The sequence below is a fragment of the Salmo trutta genome, chromosome 34 (assembly GCF_901001165.1).
Source record: "Salmo trutta chromosome 34, fSalTru1.1, whole genome shotgun sequence".
NCBI classification, from domain to species: Eukaryota; Metazoa; Chordata; class Actinopteri; order Salmoniformes; family Salmonidae; genus Salmo; species Salmo trutta.
The window spans coordinates 14,219,670-14,244,151 of record NC_042990.1 but is presented as its reverse complement, the minus strand read 5'-3'; the positions used below and the strand labels follow the sequence as shown (position 1 = coordinate 14,244,151).

Genomic DNA, 24,482 nt, shown 5'->3' with positions numbered 1-24,482 from the left:
ACACAAGGTGCAATATCCTGAAATGTGCTTGTCCATCAGCAGTTTTCCTCTTGCTATTTCAGTCACTGACAGTCATTCATATAGCCCATGTCAGCTAACATTTTTTTAAATGGTAAGTTAGTCTACCCAGCTATTTAAACTTGTAGTAATCATGGCTGAATTACCGACTGGGCACTAAGGGCACTAAGGGCATGTGGCCAGGGGCTGTAACCTCCAGGTGGCCCCCATTGATTTTGTTACTGCAAATCTTTCTCTCCACCCCATAGCAAAATGAGCAGAATGAAATTAGTTATAATATTGCAACAACAACAAAAATACGCACCATGACAATATGTGACTCACCACCTGGATTCGGACTTATGTAGCAAAATTTGAAATTGTGTTTTTTACATTAGATAAAAGTAGAGACTCAGAGCTACAAAATGGTATATCATACACTGCATTTGACAATGGGAAAGTAATTCTGCTTTGAAAGTTGATCAGCTTGTAAACTCACTTTTGAGAAAATTGCCATTGAATGTTTTGGTATCTAGTGAAGAGCTCTTCTTTGTCTATACCCATTCAGCCTCGTTCACACCCTCACCCTAAGCTTAAGCCCCACCCATCTCGTTTCCCTCTCGAAACACACACTTGACGCTCTGGCCGATGATTTGTTTACCTCTGAATAGCATGAAAACAGCCTAACCAGCTCTGCTGGCAACAATTTCATTACGCTTTTTTGCAGATGTTTACTGACACCGGCCATATTCATTGGGTGTTGTACACACGTCACATAATATTAGCTAATCAACCATGTTCAATGTTAGCTAGCTAACACTAGGCTCTAACTAGAACAACACACGGCTCTGGGAAACGAATAATAACATCAGCTAGGGAGCCAGACAGCTAACGTTAGCTGGCTAGCTAACAGTACACTTTAGCTTAAGGCATATAGCTAGCTAGGTAAACAATGTAACGTAAACTCACCCGATACCGTATAAATGTGCGCAACCGCGACAATCAAAATAGGTTGCAAAGAAAACTAATGGGACTGTAGCGACTGTGTTGACTTCATAATCTGGGGTGTGAACTACGTTTCTATTCAAGCATTGATCGACATGGTAATGGCTCTATACTATTGGAGAAAAGTTGAAAAAACTGACCCTCCGTTACATCGTGACGTGTCATGCCGTAACGTACAGCACGCATCAAGCAACTATTTCTGTCTTACAATCTCTCTCCACCAGGTGTAGCACTTCTCTCATCATTTAAAAACAAGAAATGGACAGTGACGGGGGTAAGGGGGGGATACCTAGTCATTTTTTGTGTCATCACTGCAAGCATCATGAGTCTCAATGCCGCTGATTACTTCTGAAGCTCATTTTAACATCACCCTTAAAACCCGATTCAAATTCGACACAAACCTTCAAATAGGTATGTAATGACACATTATATAAACTCTTTATAGTGTTTTATTTACACTTTAGAGGCGATAAGGTGATACGTTGGACAGATCGAGTGGAAAAAAGCAGTTCTGCCACCGACATCTCTCCTTCTCACTATCACGCATTAGTTTCGCTTCCCCACCCGCCATTTTTAAAAAGTCCCGACGGAGCTCGTTACCTTCTTGAATCATGCAGAAACGGGCAGCGTGGAGTTCATGTAATTGATTCTGTTGGAAAGTGGAGAAATTGTGCTTTACAATGGTATTGACATTACAGTTGATCTGGAAGTATTACATTTTTTGGGCACTAAAATAAGGTAAATTGTACGGACCAAGGCGATGTACAAAAGTGAGTGAGTTTATGTTACCTAGCTAGGTAAACAAAGTGTAAGTTCACACACGTCACATAACGTTCGCTAACGAGCCAGCCAGCTAACGTTATGTTAGCTAGTTAAACAACAATGAACAGTGCCAACAATGCCACAGTCCTGTGAGCTAACCAACCATGTCAATGTTTGCTAACTAGAACAACAAACAGCTCTGGGAAACAAATGACAACATCAGCTAGGGAGCCAGCCAGCTAATGTTAGCTAGCTAGCTAACAGTACACTTTAGCTTGAAATTAAACCACTTTCTGTCAAAATTAGAAAACGTGTAATATTTGAAAATGTAACTAGCTAACGCTAGACTATCTTACCTTTATACATCATCGTGCATGGATGCGTCTCCCTGTCAGGAATGCCATGCCACCATTGCCCTTAGTTTGAAGTTTAATCCAAAGACTTTAGCTATCATACTCTAATTCCACTGATTTCAAAACTGGATCCTCCAGAAAGTGGTGAGCCACACTTATGCAGCTCCACTACACAATACATTTTTTAAAAAGCAACGTTCGACAGGATTACCAACACAGACTGACGAGCTTCTATGGCAGACCAAGCCGAACTCCTCTCTCGGCATGTCTAGTCCACTCATTATCTCAGCCAATCATGGCTAGTGGGAAGGTTGCTAACTTTTTCTGTGGCTCAATCAACAAGGCTCATAATTTAACAATTTTATTCGTGTTTATAGATGACATACACGTTTGTTATTAAGGTACATGAAAGTTCACATGTTCAAGAAGGCATTTTGATAAACGCATTTTGATAAAAAAATATTTTTTACTTTCAATCGGCTCTCCTGTGAAGTCGTGAATTGCGACATACACCTAGATTCCTGAATTGGGTCACATATGTGTAGAATTGCAGAAAACTTGCTATAGAACTGCAATACTTTCTCTACATCCAATGGCAAAATTTGTAGAATTGCAGGAAATGTACTTTAAAATGTAGATTTTTTTCTATCCGCCATCAAGAGGGAGGCCACCTAAATGTTTTACCCGCGAGGTTGGGGTCCTCCCAACCAAATCTCACCTAGGGCCCCCAAAAGGCTAGGCCTTGGCTATAGCAGAGCAATTTAATTATGAGTGAATCGATATCTGTAGATCTTATACTGTACATGTCCACATATCCATAGCATGCTCAACACCATTTTAATTTAGCTACGTACTAGTATCTCTCTTAATGAACTTGCTGTGCATCTGTCATCCTCAAATAACATCCATGGTACGTTTCATCATCTTGGGGCGTCCAAATTGAGGTAATCAAAAGACCCCGGCAGAGATTATGAACCTTTAATTGCGTTGTCAAAATTACGGCATAGTGTGTCATCTCTCGCGTCTCTACTTCAGATACGTTTCTTCATCAACATTTGTTGAAAAACTACAGAAGTAATTGAGTTGTGGGTATAAAGCTCTATCAAAGCTCTTGTTCTTCTAGGCTAGGTGACATTTTAATTATACGTCCTTATCTGATAGATGGGGAGATATACCTTGTGTCAAAGTAAGACCCACTTCTTTATTGTTTTTTTTGTATTATCATATATGCTTATATTCATGCTGTCAATGGATGCATGGGATTTCATTTGACCCATCATTGATTGAAGATTATGTACCATATAGAGGAGGTTTATCGTAAGCCACAAATCTCTCCGATTAGAAGTGTCTTGTTACTTGAATGACAATGAGAGCAAAAAGAAACTTAATAAGTGAATGGCTATATTTTATTAGAAGTTTAGTAGAAGTATGTTATGGGGAAAAGACTTTGTGCCCGTGGAAGAACTGCAATCTTGAGCTGACAAGCTTACAGTTCTTCCTCAGGCACAAAGTCATTTCACCATAGCATTATACGTAGTTAATAGTACTTCAATTGTAAATAGTACTTATACCATTTGATTACTGATTGAGTCAGTAAGTAATCAATGTAACAATGGTCTCAATGGTGAATCGAGAGTATAGCTATGGACCAATAGTACTCTAACCAATGAGTCAGGCTGTAATTAGGACAAGTTACAGTACATTGCAACGTTATGAGCAACGTTGCAACGTCATCACATTCTCATGGCATGTCCAATTATATTATGGAGTTGAAGCGACATGGAATTCATCCCCCACACTAAAAAAAACTTGATTCACGTAATTCTATCAGTTACCCTTGCATTGGTGTGTTATGGCTGGAGGGTCTCTGTTTGCTTGAGGTGATGCCTCAAACAATGATAATGGTGATAGTAATAGTGATAATGCTACACATATAACCAGGCAAGTCTTTCTCTTTATTGTGCCAACAGCATGTTTACATTCAACTGTATTTGTCTGATTAAGTATTTCTTAGTGTGACTGGTGAGGTTGTGTGATAGCAGGTCAAAAGAGGCATCACACTCAAACATTTTATCTGAAGCTTTGATAAAAATGTAGTACTTAATAAAAAATGCATGTAGGCATAGCACTTTGTATCCAAACTTTACATTTAATAATTATTATATTGGAAGATACAATGGAAAAACTAAATGCGTTAATCAAGTGTCAATCAGTGACAAAACAAATACATTGGCTAATGTATGTAACATATTTTCTCCAATTGTTGGCCTATAAAAGTAAGTTCTAACTTTCATTACTTTTAGTTTTTGGATATTCCATTGTTGCCATCTTACCCATTTCCAGCTTATATTAAGGGGCAGTAAAGTTTGGGTAGAGAGTAATCTATCTCTAGCTAAATATCTTATCCTTACTTCATCAATAAAAGGGTAAAAATGTACAGGTACATTTTGTGTATACTGCATATCACATAAATGTTTGGGATGAGGTTGTTTGTATAAGTAAACAGTACACTACTTTTGGAATGTTCCCTCACCTTCTAGCACTGGGCCTTCAGCCAATGTAGTATTTAGAAGCAGGGGTGAAATAGTAGGTCCATTCTCACTGGTATCACTGTACACCATCCATACAATCCGTGCGTGTTCACGTCAACCAATCTGAAAATAGAAAGAAGAACATAATGTGTGCAAATATACAGTACATGCCAACTACACGAACGTGTTCACATGTACTGAGGGGAGTGTTTTTCATCGTAGGTAAAAAGGGAGATGACGGTGACACAAAACGAGGGTGACTCGTCATCGTGTTGTCATTGTGCCAGTATTAAAAGGTACTTTATATGCGCAGAGGGGGGGGAAATGGGACTATGCCATGTTATTGTTTGCGAATGTGTAAGATCTTGACATACATGTGTGTGGACATGTGTGATGGCGTCCTAGGATTGGGTAGCTTGGAAGCTTTTTGGACCATAATGCACTGATTCATTATGACTGGCTGTAAGGAAGGAGAGAGAGAGAGAAAAAAGAAAAAAACATTTAAAATGCACTAGCACCTGGAACTACAAATCAAAAAAAAAATCTCCCAATTTTCCCTTCAATCTTGTCACTGGATATGCCATACTTTTCCTCAGACACCCACTTCCAGGGAACTGCAGCACAATTCCCAGAAAATTCCAGGGAGTGTGGAAGTGGATCCAATGCCCAGTGAGTTATGGTCTGGCCTCCCGATTTACGCTCTGTGTTGTTACTGACAATGGTAGCCATACCATGGTGCCGTCCGACTCTGCATTCAGCCATGTCTCTCTTATAATCACACTGTTCTTTAAAAAAAAATGCAGTTACTTTCCAATGTTCACGATAGCATAAATTGTGTGGTGTAAAGCATGATCAGGATGGCTGCTTTTAGTTCTATTCAAAGTTAATACAAATGCTGGCTTCAAATTCTGCTTTTTTGTGTCCTGTAGATTTCATGGCCTTGGCACTATGGTATTGTGGAATCTTCTTTGTAAGAATCTTAAATACCTAAAATAAGGTATACCCAATATGTAATTACATTCACACTGGCAATAAACTATAATGTGTTAGGAGTAATGTGTCCTTACCTCTGTTTCTTCCTTTCTCAAATACATAAAAGACCAGCAAATTGTGAATAGTGGTGGACACTACAGAAAATACTCTGCTGTTAACATTGACTTACACATTACGAGAGGTTATGCATGTGCATGGGGGACGTACAGAGAAACCACCATCTTGTTTTTCAGTTTAACCCTATGTGATAGGGCTTGCGTTGAGTCATCAGGGACATTCAGCAACAATTATAGTTACAATGTAAGTTTATGGGGCCACAACACACTGATAACACCACGTGTGTGAGTTTGTGTGTGCGTGTGTGTGTGTGTGTGTGTGTGTGTGTGTGTGTGTGTGTGTGTGTGTGTGTGTGTGTATGTTTGTGTGCGTAGGTGTGTGTTTGCAGGCCAGTGTATGTGTTTGCAAGCCTGAATCCGTCTGCAATGTGAAGGCATGTGCATGCATGTGTGTATGTGTGAGTTGCATGAGACTGCCTTCCTTTGGGCTGACAAGAAAGCAAACAGCACAATGTTTGGTATGTAAAAATCAGGATAATATCACATAACACATAATATGTGTATCTAGATTCCATAAGAAACAAATGTAGGCCTACAATATACCCTCAAAGTCAGATTTCAGTCCATATGATCATTATCGCATAACCATTTTACCACATTTTCAATACCATGCATATTATGAAAGTGTTCATTTTCTCTAAAATTATTCATTTAGCAAATACAAAAGGTTAAAAACAGACATGAGGATCACCTAATTATTTCCCCCATGACATCTTATTGTAAATACAACACAATGCATAGTGAAAATGTTTTACACTCAGGGCTTTTTAGATGACAAAAACACGATGAACTCTGAATTAAACAAATTCTTTAGCAGGAATATTGTGTGCAAGTTAAATCAGGAATGTCAAATGACAATCCCTTTGAGTTAAAGTTTAACTGCATCCTTATTGAGGCCGGGGCTGGAAAGCATGGTCCAGAAGTGTTTTCGTTCACTATGAACCTTTATGAAGTAGTCGTAAAGTTCTCCTGAGCAGGTGTTTGCCTTGAGAAAAATATTTTCTTGTGGTTTTCTGTAATCATTATAGTGAATAGTGAATAACAGGCAATGACATAGGACCTACAATAAATGCAATACACTCCATTCTACACAGTTTTGGATGAATAGTTTGTAATATTTCTAATAGCCTAATTTCTGAATTCTGTTAACTGGTCTATACCTACATTACACCAAAGATTCCAGCAATGGCTTATAGAAAGAAATGATCAAATCAACAAGACCAAACAAGATGCACAAGGGCGCACAACTAAGGCATGATAAAAGGTCTCAAAGTTCAACATTGGATCAAATGTATAGAATTCAATAAGGTATCAATCTGTATTATGGAGCACAAAACATATATTCATTGTTTTTGACAAAGTTCACCAAAACGTTTTTCTGGTTTTGTTATAAGTCTTAGTCTAACAAATCTCATTGGTATCCTATGTTAAATTAACTGTAATAATAATAATAATAACGACACTAATAATAATATCAACAATATTAATAATAATAGCAATATATGTGTAAAATAATGTAGCTTAAGAATATGAAATTACATGAGACAAAACCTTTCAAGACCAATTCAATTCCAATGTTCAAACTGAACACTTACAATTGTAAACGCAGCTAGAGAAGTCTTGTAACCTTTAACAACTCAGTAGGCCTATTCCCTATGAAAAAGCTCCTAGAACACAGCGCTCTGTCCATAAAGCGCATAAAACCCTCGCCTGTCCTTGCAAGCTCTACTTCCACGATGCACTTTCTGATTGAAGATTAGTGACGTAAGAAACATCAATCGCGACAGGCATGCCGAGGTAGATGGAGGAATGGATAGATAGACAGATGTTGGGGCGGTACTTGGAAATATTGCCACATTATTAGCCCCCTCCGACAACCATTCTGCATAGATGATAAATTTGATAGCATGCTGGCAATGTCTCAAGTATGTCGCGCGCACTGAGAGGTAAGGATTTATTTGAGTGGGTAAAATCCTAACGATAGTCTTATTGGTTCATCATCTGTTACCTTTCGACTTGAGAAAAATATCTTAACATTTTTTAAAAAATGAAGTGCGGAGTGGCATGAACAGATAGAGAGCTTAACATATGGTGCAAATTCCGAGAACTCACCAGGGTCAGTTAAACAAGGTTCGTCTGCCGGCCGCCTGGGCGTTGGGAAATTAATCCGTCTAGCAAAAATGCAGTCGTGCGCCCGAGAATGTGGATTGAGTTGGTGCATTAGCAAGAAGCGGCAGCCATGGTGGTGATGGAAAATCTCCAAAATATCTGATGCATGGGGTGGTGGGTGGAACGGTACGTATCTACCGCTGAGCAACGTAACACAGCTTCAATGCTACCGAAGTTATAAGCTAGCCTACTTAGCACCATCAAACGTGCTTTTAGGTAACACATGCACCCACAGAGTAGCCAAAATAAACGAGCATCTCATTAAAAAAAAAATAGAAGAAAAACTCAACTTCACGGTCAATTGGGGTTCTCTTGATGTCCTAGGTTTAGAATACATTCAACAGCTTGGCTATTTGAGTTATTGACCAAACAGCTACTCTGCCTCAATGCAGTCGGGCAGAATAAGTTGTTGTATTGACATGTTAATAACATAGTGAATGAAATGGATTTAAAATAAATGCGCAGGGATGGAGAGCAGTGCACTGTTTCAGTCACAGTGGATTTGTGCACTCGGCGCCCCTCCCCTTCCCATGCAGAGTAGTCACTTCCTAGCAAGGTGTAACGAATCAATCTGCAACTTCCAATGCCCCCTTTTTAGAGGTGTCAATGAAGAGGTACAAAAAAAAACTCCCAACTGCTGCCTGTATAGATATTTGTTTTCAAGATAGAGAAGTTTTGCAAGCTAACATATGGTCTAAAAAGTTAATGAAAGAATGCATTTCAGAAGAGAATTGAATATCAGAACAGATACAGAATACCCTGTCAGTGTTCTTTTCTGTGTTTTTGTGATGATCATTTCTCCCTATTTTGCAGTCCATGTAACATGAGGACAGTAGCATAAGACATGCAGTACGTGTAGTCTCATACGCTCAAAACGAATTTACTATCATAATGCATGGACGTGGAGAAGATTTTTTTTCCAGAGCATTGCATTGGACATGGGGTGTTTTATAATCCTGTTATAGAAAAGAATAGAGAGAAAACAACAGAACAATTAAAAAGATTGACAGGTGGGCCCTGACTGTCAGAGTGACGCTTCCAGAGGGGTGGAGTAACAGAGAGGCAGGAAAGGCAACTCGATGTGTCTGTCTATCAGTGGAGCCTGTCTGATCAGTCGCGCGTCCCCGCATCATATCTCTCACTGCGGAGACGAGGCTCCAGCTTCACTATGCGGAGTTTTAAAAAATAAGCAATAAATCCACATTCGTATCGTTTCATGGAGTAGCTGTTGGCGTTTCGTTTGTTTATGAAAAGTCTTCGGAGCAGTAATACATCAACTGTCCACATGAAAGCCGAAAGGGCATTCTTTTTTGTGAGCTTCGTCGGAATAGGCTATCCGAGCCTAGCTGTGGGTGTTTAGTTTGCGCGAGGAGACGGAGAGTAGCCTATTGGCGGTATTTGATCAGTAATGCCGTGGTGATATGACTGACGCGGACTGATTGACACAACCCTCTAATGCCAATCTCCTTCTATCCCCATTTTGTGTCTACTTGCAGAGATTGAACAACGGAACAGCACCTGTGCGGAAATACAGTTTGGAACGTTATCCATCGCGGTGGAAGTTTGATACATTGAAAGACTTTTACTTTCAACACGAAAATCTGTTATAAAGTGTCGTTCCAGGGGTGGAATCCTTTTTTGTTGTTGTAATGGAAGCTCCGCGGACTGAAGAAGCTTTGGCGGCTGTCCATGTTCTCCACTGCTAGACTGAAACCTAAAACAGAGGTCTTATAAAAAACTGTTTTCAACTCAACATTTCCAGACAAACGTCATTTTGTTTACAGATAGGCTATTTGTTTCTTCACATTTGACAAACAATCGCTGAAAGATGGTTTCAAAAAATAATAATAATACTTTCACTGACGCTTAGACTTCCTTCGTCAGTCAAAGAACGGGAATCTACATTTCTATTCCTATTCTATTGAAGAGAAGGACAAAACGACGTTATTTTATTTGGTTTCGTCGCACTGGTTTCCTCTTGGGTCGTCTTTTATTTTGGTCTCTGCATGAAAGTCAAGCGGAAAGTCTACCAGCAGCATGCCGAGGAGAAAGCAGCAAGCGCCAAGGCGGTCCGTAGGTAAGCCCAACTCTCAAGTCTATTTCCCCAATTCCCTCCCATAAAATCCTCTCAAGTACTCATTTTCCCATCCTTATTTCAAATAGCCTTAAGTAGACACACATTCGAAACATAAATATAGCCTACTATGTTATACATATTTAGCTACAATCAAAAGGAGATAAACATTAAAAAATATATATGTTTTGGTCCAGAAAAGTATATAGGCCTAATTCAAATACTTTCCATTTTTTTTTGTCACAGGTTCATATTCACATATAAGTTGTCAAAACCCATAGGCCTATTGAAGTTTTATACACATATAATACACCTAATGCAATTGGACGTGTGTTTGATCTAGTAGAATATCTTCGGCTTTAAGTACCCATGAAAAACTAGTCGCTTGCGCGTATTTTAAGTCTGCGTTACACTCGGGGATTGCCATCCTTGATTTGATGCCTGATTGATCGCCTGTCATGCGACTACCTTTGATCTATTCATTCCTGTTAAGCGTCAGTAAATCATTCACTGTGGAAACACGCATGCGCTTGACAGCTTGAGCCACTCAATGGACAACTTTTTCCCCCTGTCGAGAAGCAGGAGAAAAGACAAATTGAAAGAAAAGTTCCCAAGCAGGGGTAAATACTTTGCGATTAATGACCAAGGGGGAGGGACAAGGGATGAGGCGGAGGGGGGGTGCTGGGGCGTGTCAAGATCAGAAAGTAACACTCAAATACTCTTAAGAGTACCTACAGTACGTTGACAATATCCTCCTCAAAGAAGCAACTTTAACTTTCCCCCAGACTTACTAGGCTACTCTGTACCAATGCAATGCTATATTCAACCCACAATAGAAATTGCTTTTTTCAGAGTAGCCTAGATTCTATTCTAGGATAAAGACTATGCAGTATCCACACTTTTTTTCTTTTTCGCTTTGATAGTGCGTTTTTTTTTTTCCTTCTATTTTTGGGGAGGTGCACAAAAATGTATTTGACACACATAGGAGTTTTCATGAAGTATCATGAAAGATGACCAGAGTTGAGCCTGTCACTTTGGAGACGTTTTTCTTTGTCTCTTATAACATGGAATGACTGACAAGGATTTCCACCAATCACCTAATGAGAATTCTGCCTTTGAAGTTCAGGCATTAAGGACTGCTGCTGAACAAAACAGTTCTAGAATATTAAACAGACTTTGGAAATGTGAAGTTAAGCAGGTTGGGAAGGAGTTACTTTGAACTCTGTGGGGTTGTGAATTCCGCTTGAATGCAGAAATATAAATGTGAGGATATTCTGGTATAAATAGGTGATTTGGATAAACTAGTGAAAAAATGGTTACGAATGAAAAGGGCGTCAGGGAAGTGGTTTTGTCACTAAGCATGTAGGCTACAGTCAACTCTTAATAAATACAATGGCTTGAGACTGTCGTGAATGCATGTACTAAATCGGAGCATTTAATTACCCAGTGCAAAAACATTATTTGGGACCGGTAAACTGCAATGCACTTCAACATAGTATGCACATATCCAATGTGGACACTTAAAGGGGACTATATTGTATGCTTTAGCCTAGTTTTACCATGCACTGAAATGTACAAAATCCTGCTGAATTATCTGACCCAGCACTCAACCGACGATCGTCTCCCTGCTCGACTCCCATCCAGCTTTTGAATATTGATTTAATTGTCTGATTTGTGACGGGAACATACATCACTGGCAGTAATGGTCAATCAAAACTTGGCAGGCATCGTCTTTCCATTATTTCCAGTGTGTGACATATGGTGGTCTCCATCAAAACACTGTGACAATAACTAGTTTGTTTGAGTGTGTGTGACAGAGAGTCTTCTTCATTACTGGAAAAAGCACCACTACCCTACCACACACGCACACTCACACACACACAACCCAAAACATCTTCTGTCTACCAACATTTACTATTGTGTACCTTAGTAGCGCTTCCCTTCCTCCTCTTTCAACCCAAAACATGTATTGTAAGTTAAATAAAAATCTTGACTTAAAACACACACTTCAGTCAGGAAAATAAGAATGTGAAAACAACTAGCTTTGTTTTGCTGAAAGGCGATTGGATATCACTGTTTTAAAATGGAGGTCCCTGCTTTAGTGGTGGTTTCTAGCCCCTTGGATGCCGCTGTACCTTGTGTCTAGTATGGCCAGTAACTATACATAATCTCCCCTCCATTTGTAACAACATGGCTGCATCTGTTCCTTTTGGCAGTTCCGCTCACTGCGGTGCAATCCGAGCAGCATCGACTTTTGCTGCAGTCATTTGTTGACGTTTGATCTCCGGAGGGTGCTTCGTTTTCATTTTGGCTATGTTTTATCACTCATATTTGGAGTGACCTGCAAGTCCAGGGTAGGCTTACTGTACTTGATACATTTTCAAGCAAGAGATGAAAAAATGGGTAGCCTATGTAGCGCGCGTGTCATTATATAAGAGTTTCTGAACAAATAGGTCCGGAGAAGCTTTGTTATTTTCATACTAGAGTTTATGGGTGACATAACCTTTGACCTGCAAATGCTGCTTAAATACGTTATAAAAATATTCTACCACAAGAGTGCAGAATGCCAAGATTCTCTCCAAGAGGGTTATGAAATTGAGGCCTTGTCTTGTAGTACTAATACCCTTTGTCACTTATTGTAATAAGTGTTGATTTCAGTACAATTTTCTTCTATACCTCTACACTGTAAAATGTCACGGTAAGACCTACCCAAGAAAAACTCCACAATATTCAGATACATAATCAGCACCTCAACGACACCAAAACAAGAAACTGTGACCAATAAAAACTCACCTTTTCTGTGACGTCGATCAATGCCTCCTTTTCTCCCCAACCAAACCCTGCCTGCTACATGAAAAGGAGTCTCAGTCTCTTAATTATCAAGGGAGGGAGGGAGGGAGGAGGGAGGGAAAAATAAGTTAAGCTTCCTCCCTTCGTACGACGACAAGCGGGCGGCAGCTAGTGGCATCGTTAGCGCGACTCCATAATTATCCGGGATGCTGACGGATCTAGCGACAGGGCCCCGCCGATTAATGCTGACAAATTCAGCAAGGTGTCAAGTTCCGCAGCTGGCTTGATGTAATCAAGTTGATGTTAGCCCAGGTCCCCACACACAAGGCACATTTGCTAGCACGCACACACACACACACACACACACACACACACACACACACACACACACACACACACACACACACACACCTCCAGTTGCAGTATTAACTCAGTTCTTTCGAAGGGGTGCAGGGTGGGGGGCTGCAGCTAGGTGACAAATGGACTATCTAGCTAATCAAGTTGAAGCCGCCGAGGCAAACGAACACTGCTAGATAATGGCTGATCTAAGCCGATTTTCCATTAGTTTTGTACAGGTGTCCTATAACAGGGTTATAAGATGTGCTGGTTTAGGCATCAGTACATTGGAATATGTTGTATTGCATATTGTCCTGCATCCCACTGCTTGATTTCTATCTTCCATCTGTACAGTTTGTTATGAAAGGGGGTGTTCCATTACGAACAGAGATTGTGTTGCATACTGCCGGTGTTTCTCTTCCTGTGTTTGCAGACGAAACGTTTGGTAGCACTGCGGGATGTCAGACGTTGCAGGTTGTCAGGTCTCTTAAACAAAGCTGTAGTACAGTATGTGTGTGTGTAGCAGTCTCTTTACCCTAGCTATAGTCGGGGATATGCAAAGTGTCATTAACAGTCGACATTGACTCTAGTAGTCGATAGTCATGTTTGCCCCCCTATTTCTTAACGCAAATAGTTTCAGTTTGCATATGGGGTCGCAGCCAGTAGGAAATCAAAGAGTTACACACACATATATACCCACCCACCCCTCCACACACATACTCCCCTTCCTCATCTACGTGGAGGTTAAGTGACAAATGAAGATCGATGACTGCTCTTATGGAAAAGAAAGGGTGGTGAAAATATGCCTGGATTAAAAGAGCGCCAAGAGAGTGGCGGTGTGAAGGCGTCCGCCTCAGGAGCAGTGCCCTGCCGAGGTAAAACTATCCCTGGGTTTAACAAGCTTTCTCTCTCACACACACACACACACACACACACACACACACACACACACACACACACACACACACACACACACACACACACATCTTTCCACAACCTCCACACCTACAATAATGAAGAACTTGCTACAATCCCGCAGGTTAGCCTTCCAGTACGTGTATGGGAAACCATAGTATCCAAGGAGAACAGAGCAGCTGTATTTCCTCTTCGTCTCCCCCTCCCTCTGTGTGGCTTGACATCTCATCTGTCCACTCGTTTCTATCAGCGTGAGACAGAGGCGGAGAGCGAGACGATAAAATAAAAAGAAGAAAGAAAGAGCGAGTCATGACCTGGAGAGGAGGGAGAGTGGAAGTCCAGAGTACACTCTTGAGGGCAATGTGTACTCTGGGGAGTCCCTGTCTGAACGGGTTCCGTCTAAGCCCACGCTCTGTGTGTGTGTTTTGGAGGAAGTTGTATGTTATTGTTACAAAGCAATGTGTGTCTCATTGTTTATCTGCCTTTCTTATGTTTCCTTTGACCTCAGAGGATAGGGGTCATTTATAGGCTCTCACTCCAGTCGCCTCTGAGCTTATGTCAAGGCTTCTGTGTGAGAGTGCGGACCTGTGTCAGAGTCGTCCGGGTGTTAACTGATAAGTGCCAGACATGGGATTTTTGTGGCGGGTGTATGATGTTAGGCAGTCCTCTGTTGATTAGCTAAAGCAACTGGATTTCGCTGTGTACTGAATTACAGTATGTGAGTTTGACCTCTCTTCATTTTCCTTTTGTTTTAACAAACCGTTACAGTTTTATGAGGAAAAGATTGATAGGACTGTGAAGAGATTGTTTAGTGCATGTGGCGCAAGGCCAATATTCTATTTTATACTTTGGACAGTGACTTTCAGCCAATATTTTTTGTGACCATATTTAGCATCGATTATATTTCATCTGAATGACCAATTACAAATAAACTAAATGCAACTCTCTGATGTCCAACTTTGTAACTGCCTTTCAGAAAAAAAATCTGCATTCTGGAACTTTGTGTAGCTCCTCCCCAACTTACTGTTTCCTACTTCCTGTCTGAACCTATCTGTACAAAACTAAACTAAATCATACAAATCAAAAGCATCTTTATTATTTCTTTGTTTATTTCCTTAGCAGAAGCTTTGAACACTAACGTGGTAGAGTGCATTTAACGGTGAGTGGAGAGAAGAAAGAAAAAAATGTAGGCAGAAAGAAAAAGGGGGGGGGGGCTGTGAGGAAAAGGTATTGAAAGTGACAGATGAACAGGAGTGGGGAGAAATTCTCCCCCAGCAGCTGTGACTGCTGCCATTACCCTGACAGGTGTCAATTAAGAATTACTGCCAAGGCCCCCAGTCATTTCTACTACACCCACCCCCCCAGCCCAGCTGTGTTGTGTGTGTGTGTGTGTGTGTGTGTGTGTGTGTGTGAGAGAGAGAAATAACACTTTACCCTTGTCGCTGTGTTAGCATGTAGCCACAGTTGCAGCCCCCCCATTGAAAATGAGCCGTTGGGCGGCAGCTAGCTGTGCTAATCGATAACCAGTGTATTAGCAATTATTTTGGCCATTGATTTACGAGGGACAGTAACTCCCGACGCGGTGTTATTAGCCTTTAATTAGATGTCTGCACTACACAAACACACACACACATACACACACACTCCTGCTCACTGTCCTGCCCCTGTTGCCAGGTGGATATATGTTGGACATCAACACACACACATGGACGTACACACACACACACACACACACTGTCCTACAGCTGTTGCTAGGTGGATATATAGTTCCTTAGAGGCAGCAGGGTTTAGAACAATCACTCTCTATCATATCACAGGCACTACATTTGATGCTGAGGAGCCTTAAGACCCTTGGGCAAGCTGAGGGAGGGGGGAGAATGAAATACAGGTCCATTTCAGATAGTAGTTTCATTGTGTGCACGTGTACTCTGGGTGGATGCTTTTGATAGGGTAGCGTGTATTAACGACTACTTAACAGTGGCAACATTGTTCCATATTAGCTAGTGGAATCATGCTAAAATAGAATCAAGTCACCTGTCACGAACGGCCAATTTTCATGACATCGGCATCAGTTTCCTCATGCTTAGAGTGCACAAATACTAAGGATGGATGGGTGTTGGAGTTTAGTGCTCCAAGTAAATTGTGCCAGGACGTTCTTCGGATTCATTTGACGTCTGCGTTGATCAAATATCAGATTCTCTTCCTGTCACTCAGAGGACATTGCTGTGTCAGCAAGGTTCATTTGATCCCAGACCCAGATTAAGTCTATTCCTCGAATAAAAAGCATTCTCATTTGAGAATCTCCATTTAAAATGTGCTTTTAGTCCCGAAGACCCAGTCCCAAAATACTTTGTCTGAGTGCATTTCTGTTAGCCAGCCCCAGTGAAAATAGTATGTTGAACCCCTAGTCAGTGGCTTGTAACACAGACTTCCATCTATAAGGCTTTCCAGACACAACAGGAGCATCAATAAGTCATACGCATCTGTGACTGAACTGCCATACTTGGAGAAACATCCACTAACAACAACACATTTACCTGAAAAGTAATATGTGCCACTTCACAAGACGTTGTTCTATCATGTTGTAAAAGTTTAATTTGAAATGTGTCATGCCCTTGTTTTTGTTTTCCCTAACATACTTGTAGGGTTAGAGTCGAGATTTTTACATTGCCATGCTACTCATCTTTTTGTCCCTTCATTCAGGATACAGGGCATTTCAATATACGGTGCCTTCGGAAAGTATTCAGACGCCTTGACTTTCCCCACATTTTGTTACTTTACAGCCTTATTCTAAAATGGATTAAATAAAAATACTCAGCAATCTATACACAATACCCCATAATGACAAAGCAAAAACAGGTTTTTAGAATGTTTTGGTAATTTGTTAAATTATTTACATAAGTATTCAGACCCTTTGCTATGAGATTCGAAATTGAGCTCAGGTGCATCCTGTTTCTACACCTTGATTGGAGTCCACCTGTGGTAAATTCAATTGATTGGACATGATTTGGAAAGGCCACACTGGTCTATATAAGGTCCCACAGTTGACAGTGCATGTCAGACCAAAAACCAAGCCATGAGGTCAAAGGACTTGTCCATAGAGCTCATAGGTATGATTGTGTCGAGGCACAGATCTGGGGAAGAGTTCCAAAAAAATTGCTGCAGCATTGAAAGTCCCCCAAAACACAGTGGCCTACATTTTTAAATGGAAGACGTTTGGGACCACCAAGACTCTTCCTATACCTGGCCGCTCGGCCAATCTGAACAATCGAAGGAGAAGGGCCTTGGTCAGGGATGTGACCAAGAACCCAATGGTCACTCTGACAGAGCTCTAGAGTTCCCCTGGAGATAGGAGAACCTTCCTGAAGGACAACCATCTCTGCAACACTCCACCAATAAGGCCTTTATGGTAGAGTGGCCAGACAGAAGTCACTCCTCAGTAAAAGGCACATGACAGCCCGCTTGGAGTTTGCCAAAAGGCACCTAAAGACCTGAATGCTAAGCGTCACTTCTGGAGGAACCTGGCACCATCGCTACGGTGAAGCATTGTGTTGGCAGCATCATGCTGTGGGGATGTTTTTCAGAGGCAGGGACTGGGAGACTAGTCAGGATCAAGGCAAAGATGAGCGACGCAAAGTACAGAGAGATCCTTGATGAAGTCCTGAGCACTCTGGAGCAGGTTATCAGACTGGGACGAAGGTTCACCTTCCAACAGGACAACGACCCTAAACACACAGCCAAGACAACGCAGGAGTGGCTTCTGGACAAGACTCTGAATGTCCTTGAGTGGCCCTGTCAGAGCCTGTACTTGAACCCGATCAAACATCTCTGGAGAGACCTGAAAATAGCTGTGCAGCGATGCTCCCCATCCAACCTGACAGAGCTTGAGAGGATCTGCAAAGAAGAATAGGAAAAACTCTCCAAATACAGGCGTGCCAAGCTTGTAGCATCATACCCAAGAATACTCAAGGCTGTAATCGCTGCCAAAGGTGCTTCAACAAAATACTGAGTAAGGAATCTGAATACTTATGTAAATTTGATATGTCCGTTTTTATTTTTAATAAATTATCAAATTCTAAAATCCTGTTTTTGCTTTGTCATTCTGGGGTATTTATTGATTTATGAGAGGAAAAAACTATTTAATACGTTTTATAATAAGGCTGTAACCTACCAAAATGTGGAAAAACTCAAGGGGTGTGAATACTTTCCGAAAGCACTCTAAATCCACGACTCTTAAGTCTGTGTTCTCAGTATATCACGACATAAGACAAATAAAAATTGGTGCTGTTTTTACGGCGAGGTGATGGATAAAAGCTGGCCTCCGCACATTGAGACTGTGTGTCGGGAGGGGAATTTCGCTGGGAATTTCTATCTCCAAGGAGTGTTTATTTAACCGATAAGTGTCTTTGAAAAGCAATGAATATCATTTTTTTTTTGGACAACAGTTTACTGGGCTCTGTAGATAAGATACTGCATCTGGGAATGGATACGGCCCACAGATGACAGTTTGTCCTTGAGACTGGACCAGACGCCAGGGTTTTTGCTGAATCCTCACCTCTCTCTCTTTCCATTTTTCTCTCCTTACTCAATCTCTCTCTCTGTCATGGTCTCTCTCTCTCTCTCTCTCTCTCTCATCTTTATTGCTATCTCTATCCATCCATCTCTCCCGATCTCTTTACCTCTGTCCTCTTTCATATTCTCTCGTTTTGTCTACTCTTTCATACTCTTTCACTATTCTCTCTTTATTTATCCCCTTCCCTCTCCGGTGTAACCGGACAGAGCCAGCAAGCCTGTTTTGAAAAATATGAACTAGAAGACAAAAGGAGAGAGGGTTTCCTATGCTGTACTCTGGCAAACCCATGTGTATATGTGCCTTTCCTTTGCCTAACACCCTTAATAGTCATGTAGCGCCATACATACTAGGTGTAGATTCTCCGTAGGTGTTGGGGAACGAATTTACTGTATAGTGTGTCTCTTTTCTGGTTTATTCGACGCCACATGTGGCCCCAAAATTGCCCGAAAGCTTTATTTGATCCGACGCGGACTCAGACAGTGGCAGTCACTGGGGGGCTCTAAGCTCGGCTCTAAGTCGTCTTTCTTAGGAAACGGTGGGGTGCCCCCAGACCCCCTCTCTGTCTGTCTCATGACTGCCCTGTCACCTGGTCTCTCATAAAGTCAGTCTGAAGACTTGTTTTTGTGTCTGACTTTCATATTGTCTGTATGACCTTTCAGTGGATCTCTCGTGTGGTCTTTCTTTCTGTCTCTCTTTCTCATGTCTGCCTTGGTCACTCAATCTCTCATACAGCCTGTCTGAAGACTTGTTTGTCAGTTAGTCTGACTCTCTTTCAAGTTGCCTGTCTGTTCATCCCTCTGTTTCATCACCCTGCTGCCTGTTCGTCTTTCCTACAGCGGGGGCAAACGTAATCAAGCCGTCTGCAATGATTGAATTCTGTCTGTCTGACACAGAGAGTGAGACAGCCAGAGTCAGGCAATGATTAGTTCAGTTGAACATTAGCTAACTATCGTGGCTGACTCAAACATTCATGTTTTCCAGATCACTGTCAATCATCCGTCAATCATTGACCCGGTTCGTTGTTGACGCCTTCAGTATCTGTCTGCCTTTTTGAGTTCACAGGTTCAGAGGTTAAAATGCAAATTGTTGACTATAGATAGGAATTAGTTGTTTTTGGTTGGATTTCCACAAATTATAATTTATCCTCTGACTAGTGTGACTTTGAGGGGATCCCTTTGATCATATAATGTGAGGCAAGGTGATTTGTAGATCGTTGATTCTGCCCTCTCCATAGAATGGAATGGAGCTCAAACACACACTATGTAAGTGTGTGGTTTCACTGCTCTGCAGACTGACGTTCAATCGCACTTGATCATTCCACTGGTAATCGAGAATTAGAGATGTCTGTTCGTTGCCAATAGTGGAAGGGCTATTAGCCACGTGCGAGTGTGCGTGCGTTACTGTACAGAGGGATAGAGTGTCTAAGTCTTGGGGCAGACAGTGAGGAAAAATAGACTGAGAAAAAGAGGGAGACGGCATGATGTGAGAGGGGGAGAGAAAAGGCTAGAGGTGGAGTGGTAAAGAGGAAGAAAAGAGGGGAGGGCAGAAAGAGTGTAAAAGAGGAGGAGCGACAAACGAGGGAAGGAGGGTGGGAGAGGGGACAGAAAGAGCATGAGAAGGATAGAGAGAAAGAAAGACATGCAACAAAGAAGTAGTGAGAGGGAGGGGCGAGAGAGAGAGGTCAGCCATGCCTGCCACTCATCACTCACTCCTTAATGACTCTCTTTTTTCTCTCTCTCTCTCTCCCTTTTCCCCCGAGAGTCTCAGCTCGGCCCAGCGGCCAATCAAATGAGGTCATCCAAAGTTCACGACCCCCACTACCACCGTGGTCCCACACAACACCCATCCCTTGTGTGTGCATTGTATGTGTGTGTGTTTTTGTCTGCCAACTTTCTGTTTTTGTTTTTTAAGAAACACATTTTTCTTAAAAAATGCAGGTGGGGGTGGATGTGTCTACAGTACATGGTTGATGAAAGACTTCTGTCAGTGAAGTATTTTGTTTTTCGTTGGTCCTTCATTTGGATATCTTTTAGATCTGCCAGGTACACCAGATTGTATGTTATGGTGCAATAAGGCATTTTTGTCACTGTCTACAATTCTGAATTACGCAATAATATATTCTATCGAAACAAAGTCTCAGTTATAGTTTTTTGTACTTTTGTTCAGTCTTCTGTGTGTGTACTATGTATTGGTTCGACGCTGGCTCGGTTCCTATTCCTGCTTGCGTAGGGTGTTGACGGACCAGGTGTGTCTGTGGTACCACAGTGTCCCATTCCCCTTGGGCACGGTTTGTCAGCTATCTGGCTCTGGGAAGCGTCAAGCAACGCAACTCAAAGTGAAGCCTTTTCACTCTCTCCCCCTCACACCAAATTTGGGAAACAGCTGGAAAGACCATGAAGATGATTTGTCTCCCTCTGCTAGTGTGTCTGACAGCTTCTGCTGCACCACACACACACACACCCACATGCACTCACACTCCCCCTTGAGGAGATGTAAAATGAACAGTCCAATTTGGAGATATTCAGCATATTAAATGAAGTTGGTGTCTCTGGGGTGGATGGAGGGAGATTTGATAGGGTTTAATGGAACGAGTGGAACTTTTCATTATGTGTGTGTGTGTGTGTGTGTGTGTGTGTGTGTGTGTGTGTGTGTGTGTGTGTGTGTGTGTGTGTGTGTGTGTGTGTGTGTGTGTGTGTACATTCCTACGTAGGTGTGTGTTCTCAAATATCTCTATGCAGAGTTTGTGAACACACACAGGGTCTTGTATAAAGGGCTGTGCTTTCTTGGTGCGTGTTGCCAAGAAGGCCCTGATTTCCTTTAGCCCAGCATGGCTGGGTCATACATCACTAAGGGGCCTCCCAGCCCCGGTGGCAGGGGCTGACAGAATGACACGTGTCATTTATCATAGAGGGGCCAGGCCTTGGGAAACTACACAGACCGGACCGCACATGACACTGCCTGCGAACGAGGGAGAGAGACCGAGAGAAAGAGGGAGAGCTCAGAAAGGGTCGTCTGTACGATACACAGATAGAATACACATGGACTCAGTGAGTAAGTCTCTGTTCGACCGATCCTTTACGTATCCCTCTATCCCTTGTCCTTCTTTCTCTCGTTTTCCTCTCTCCCATGCACCCATCCATAACCCCGCTCCTCCTCCCGCCTCTCCCCCTGCGACTTCTCCCTCTTTCCCTCCCTCCATCCCTCCCACCAAGTCACTCGCCTGGCCCCCTTTTCATTGGTCTTCATGAGCCTCATTTATTTTGGATGCCACATGCAAGCTGACAGGCATCACTCACTACTGCCCCCCCTGCACACACACACACACACACACACCGCCCTTCCCGACTTATCCGAGGTCAACCCAGCAGTCACGCTTCTCCATTTTACCTCGTCTCCCCGTCTCTCATATCCTCCCACCACCCCCATCAACATTGCTGCCGATGGATGTGTCTTTAAAGCAGAGATTGATTGCGGATATCAGAGTTATGGTGTCATTTATCACAGTAGGGGGACAGTGGATATCGTTGCGATATTCGTGGGTGTATGTGTTCATGGATGGCACGGTGTGAGTGTGTTAGGTGTGTGTGTGTGTGTGTGTCCGCCTGGCGCGGTATGGATGTGGCACGGTCGGCGGGCACTTTGAGAAGCTGTGCAAAAGTTTAATTGCCAGCGTGGTAAGGTTCTCTTTCGTCTCCATTTCTAAAACGTTCCATAGTCTGCCCTCAGTACGATATTATGTTGTGTTGAGCGATGGTTTCCTCTCTCTCTCACTCTGTCCATCACTCACCGTGCTCCCTCCTTCACTTACTGCTTCTCTCTTTCTCCCTCCTATTTCTCTTTTTTCCTCTTGCTCCTCCTCCTTCCTCCCTCTCTTCTAAGTTGTTATGGATGGTTTACTAAGAGTCATGTCCCTACCCTGGGAAATCTCAACACAGGTACACGCGCACGCACAAACACCACTGCGAACACACAACATGACACACACACAAACACACAATCAGAGATGTAGGCATTGATCCCCCAGTGACGTGGTTTCTTCTGTGAGAGGCCAGTTTGTGATTTAGTGTGTCTCCTCCTTCAGGGGCTCTCTCTCTCGTTCCCCCTCTGCCTCCCTCTTTTGTCAGTTCACTGTCACGGCCATCAGGAATAGGCCTCACGTCACCCCCCCCCCCCCACACACACACACACACACACACACACACAAACACTCCCATGTGGGCTGACAGAATTGTTACTCTTTCTTGACCCCCTTTAGTTTTTTTCAACGCTTAACTTTCCAGTAACACTTTATTTAAACTGTTTAAATGAAGTAGCTTGACAACACAGGTTAGTGCAATGATGTAACAAGGTCTATTTTCTGTCACGTTGTTTGCATTGATATGAATGGAGTTGACATTGTTTTGTGGAATGAAGACGATGTTCTCATATGGTCAGCGAATTCGATTTGGCAATCAGTGTGTCCGTACGCGCGTATGTGTGTGTGTCCGTACGCGCGTATGTGTGTATGTACGTGCGTGCGTGTGTGGTTTTCCTCTGTCTCTGATCTGACTCATCCACAGGCTGTGTGGGTTTTTCCCGCAGAGACAAGGGGTCAGTTTCAGGGAAGAGTGTGCGTGTGTCCTGTGTGTGCATGTTGTTGCTCAGCGGTGTACAAAGCGGATGGCCCATGTGAATAGAGGGGAAGGCTGAGGGTACAGGGAAGGGTTGATTGATGGGTTATTGTACAACCAGACATAACTGGTGAGGTCATGGCCTTCTCTCTCGCTCACTCACTCACTCACTCACTCACTCACTCAACTATTCACTCCCCTGCACTGCCTTCACAATCCACTTTGTTTTCTTTTGTCTTTCCTTCTCCAGTGTAGTTTTTTAAATTCATTTTATCCCGTTTCATTTTAGACTCTATTCACTGAATGTAACCATTTGAAAAAAAACACGGTCTCTGACTCCTGAGAAACTAGCAAAAGATCAGTCCAAAACAACTATTAATGTCACTTTTGATTTGCTGCGGGGTTTTTTTTTTTACGGCCAAGCCGATTGGGCAGCGACCAGTGATTATCCAATTAGGGAGCCTCGTACTAACTTTTCTCCCTCATGGGAAATGTTCACCAAATAAAGTGTGACTGATGCAACAGGGGTCATGGAAAGGTGTGTCTGAGCAATACTTTTGTTTTCTCTCCCTTGCCATTTTCTCTCCTGTCCTCTGCAGAAAGAGTGTGATTTATGGTAATTATCGTCTTTGGGGTCATCCATCAAGCCGTTGTTGCTAGGCGATGGGAGCAGCTGTTATTTGGGCCAGGGAAATTCCACTGTCAGGGGGCAGTACACAGGTGACTCCAGGAGGAGATTTAAAGGGACAGGCCCTGTTTTTTTGTTTTGTTCTTTTTCCCAGAGAACTCTTGTACATGTTGATTTCAGTTTGTTTTAATCTGTTTTTTTGGGTTTAGTCAGTGCAGAGAAAAGACTAGGATAGATAGAAACAGTAAGGACTGAATTTCGTCAAGCTCCCAGGAATCCCTTGAGGTCAAACAATGCCTGCGGAATGAAGAGGTAGATAGTGATACAATGATGATTCAGTTTGACCCTACCATTGCCAAAGACGTCAGGGAATGAGGGAAGATTGACAATGCAGCTGGTCTATGAAAATGCTTATCCTAGAACCTGTTGTGTATGAATTAAAATGTCCTACACTAAGCGAAGCATGAGTGCTTATAGTAGCACCAGAAGCACTCCAATGTTGACTTTAACCTTTCCAAAACCATCCGTTTTTCAATGTAGCTCTTCAGAAATAACCATGTGACACAGAGGCTTCACTAAATGTAACAGCTAACCTTCCAGGCGGTTTCTCCCAAAGCTTAACCAGGTGGG

At 42.3% G+C, this 24,482-nt stretch overlaps 1 protein-coding gene and 2 long non-coding RNA genes across 5 annotated transcripts in view; 2 read left to right on the top strand and 1 right to left on the bottom strand.

Annotated features, from left to right (window-relative positions):
• Window positions 1-4,246: 4,246 nt before the first annotated feature.
• Window positions 4,247-8,539, bottom strand: LOC115173659 (uncharacterized). The gene is made up of 2 exons (XR_003871642.1): window positions 7,870-8,539; window positions 4,247-4,771 (listed from the first exon to the last, which is right to left on the bottom strand). It is a non-coding gene; the product is annotated as an uncharacterized LOC115173659 (long non-coding RNA).
• Window positions 7,606-24,482, top strand: part of LOC115173658 (teashirt homolog 1) — a 30,850-nt gene continuing 13,973 nt past the window's right edge. Inside the window, exons 1-3 of one of the 3 annotated variants that reach the window (XM_029731963.1) lie at window positions 7,606-7,703; window positions 9,423-10,003; window positions 21,523-21,665. In XM_029731963.1, coding sequence (XP_029587823.1) covers window positions 9,933-10,003; window positions 21,523-21,665 — 214 coding nt within the window. In that variant the 5' untranslated portion in view covers window positions 7,606-7,703; window positions 9,423-9,932. Of the gene's footprint in view, window positions 7,704-8,511; window positions 10,004-21,522; window positions 21,666-24,482 lie in introns of those variants that run through there. The other 2 variants (XM_029731962.1, XM_029731964.1) reach the window with 2 other exon arrangements.
• On the top strand, window positions 13,524-14,962 carry LOC115173660 (uncharacterized). Its single transcript, XR_003871643.1, has 2 exons — window positions 13,524-14,001; window positions 14,166-14,962. It is a non-coding gene; the product is annotated as an uncharacterized LOC115173660 (long non-coding RNA).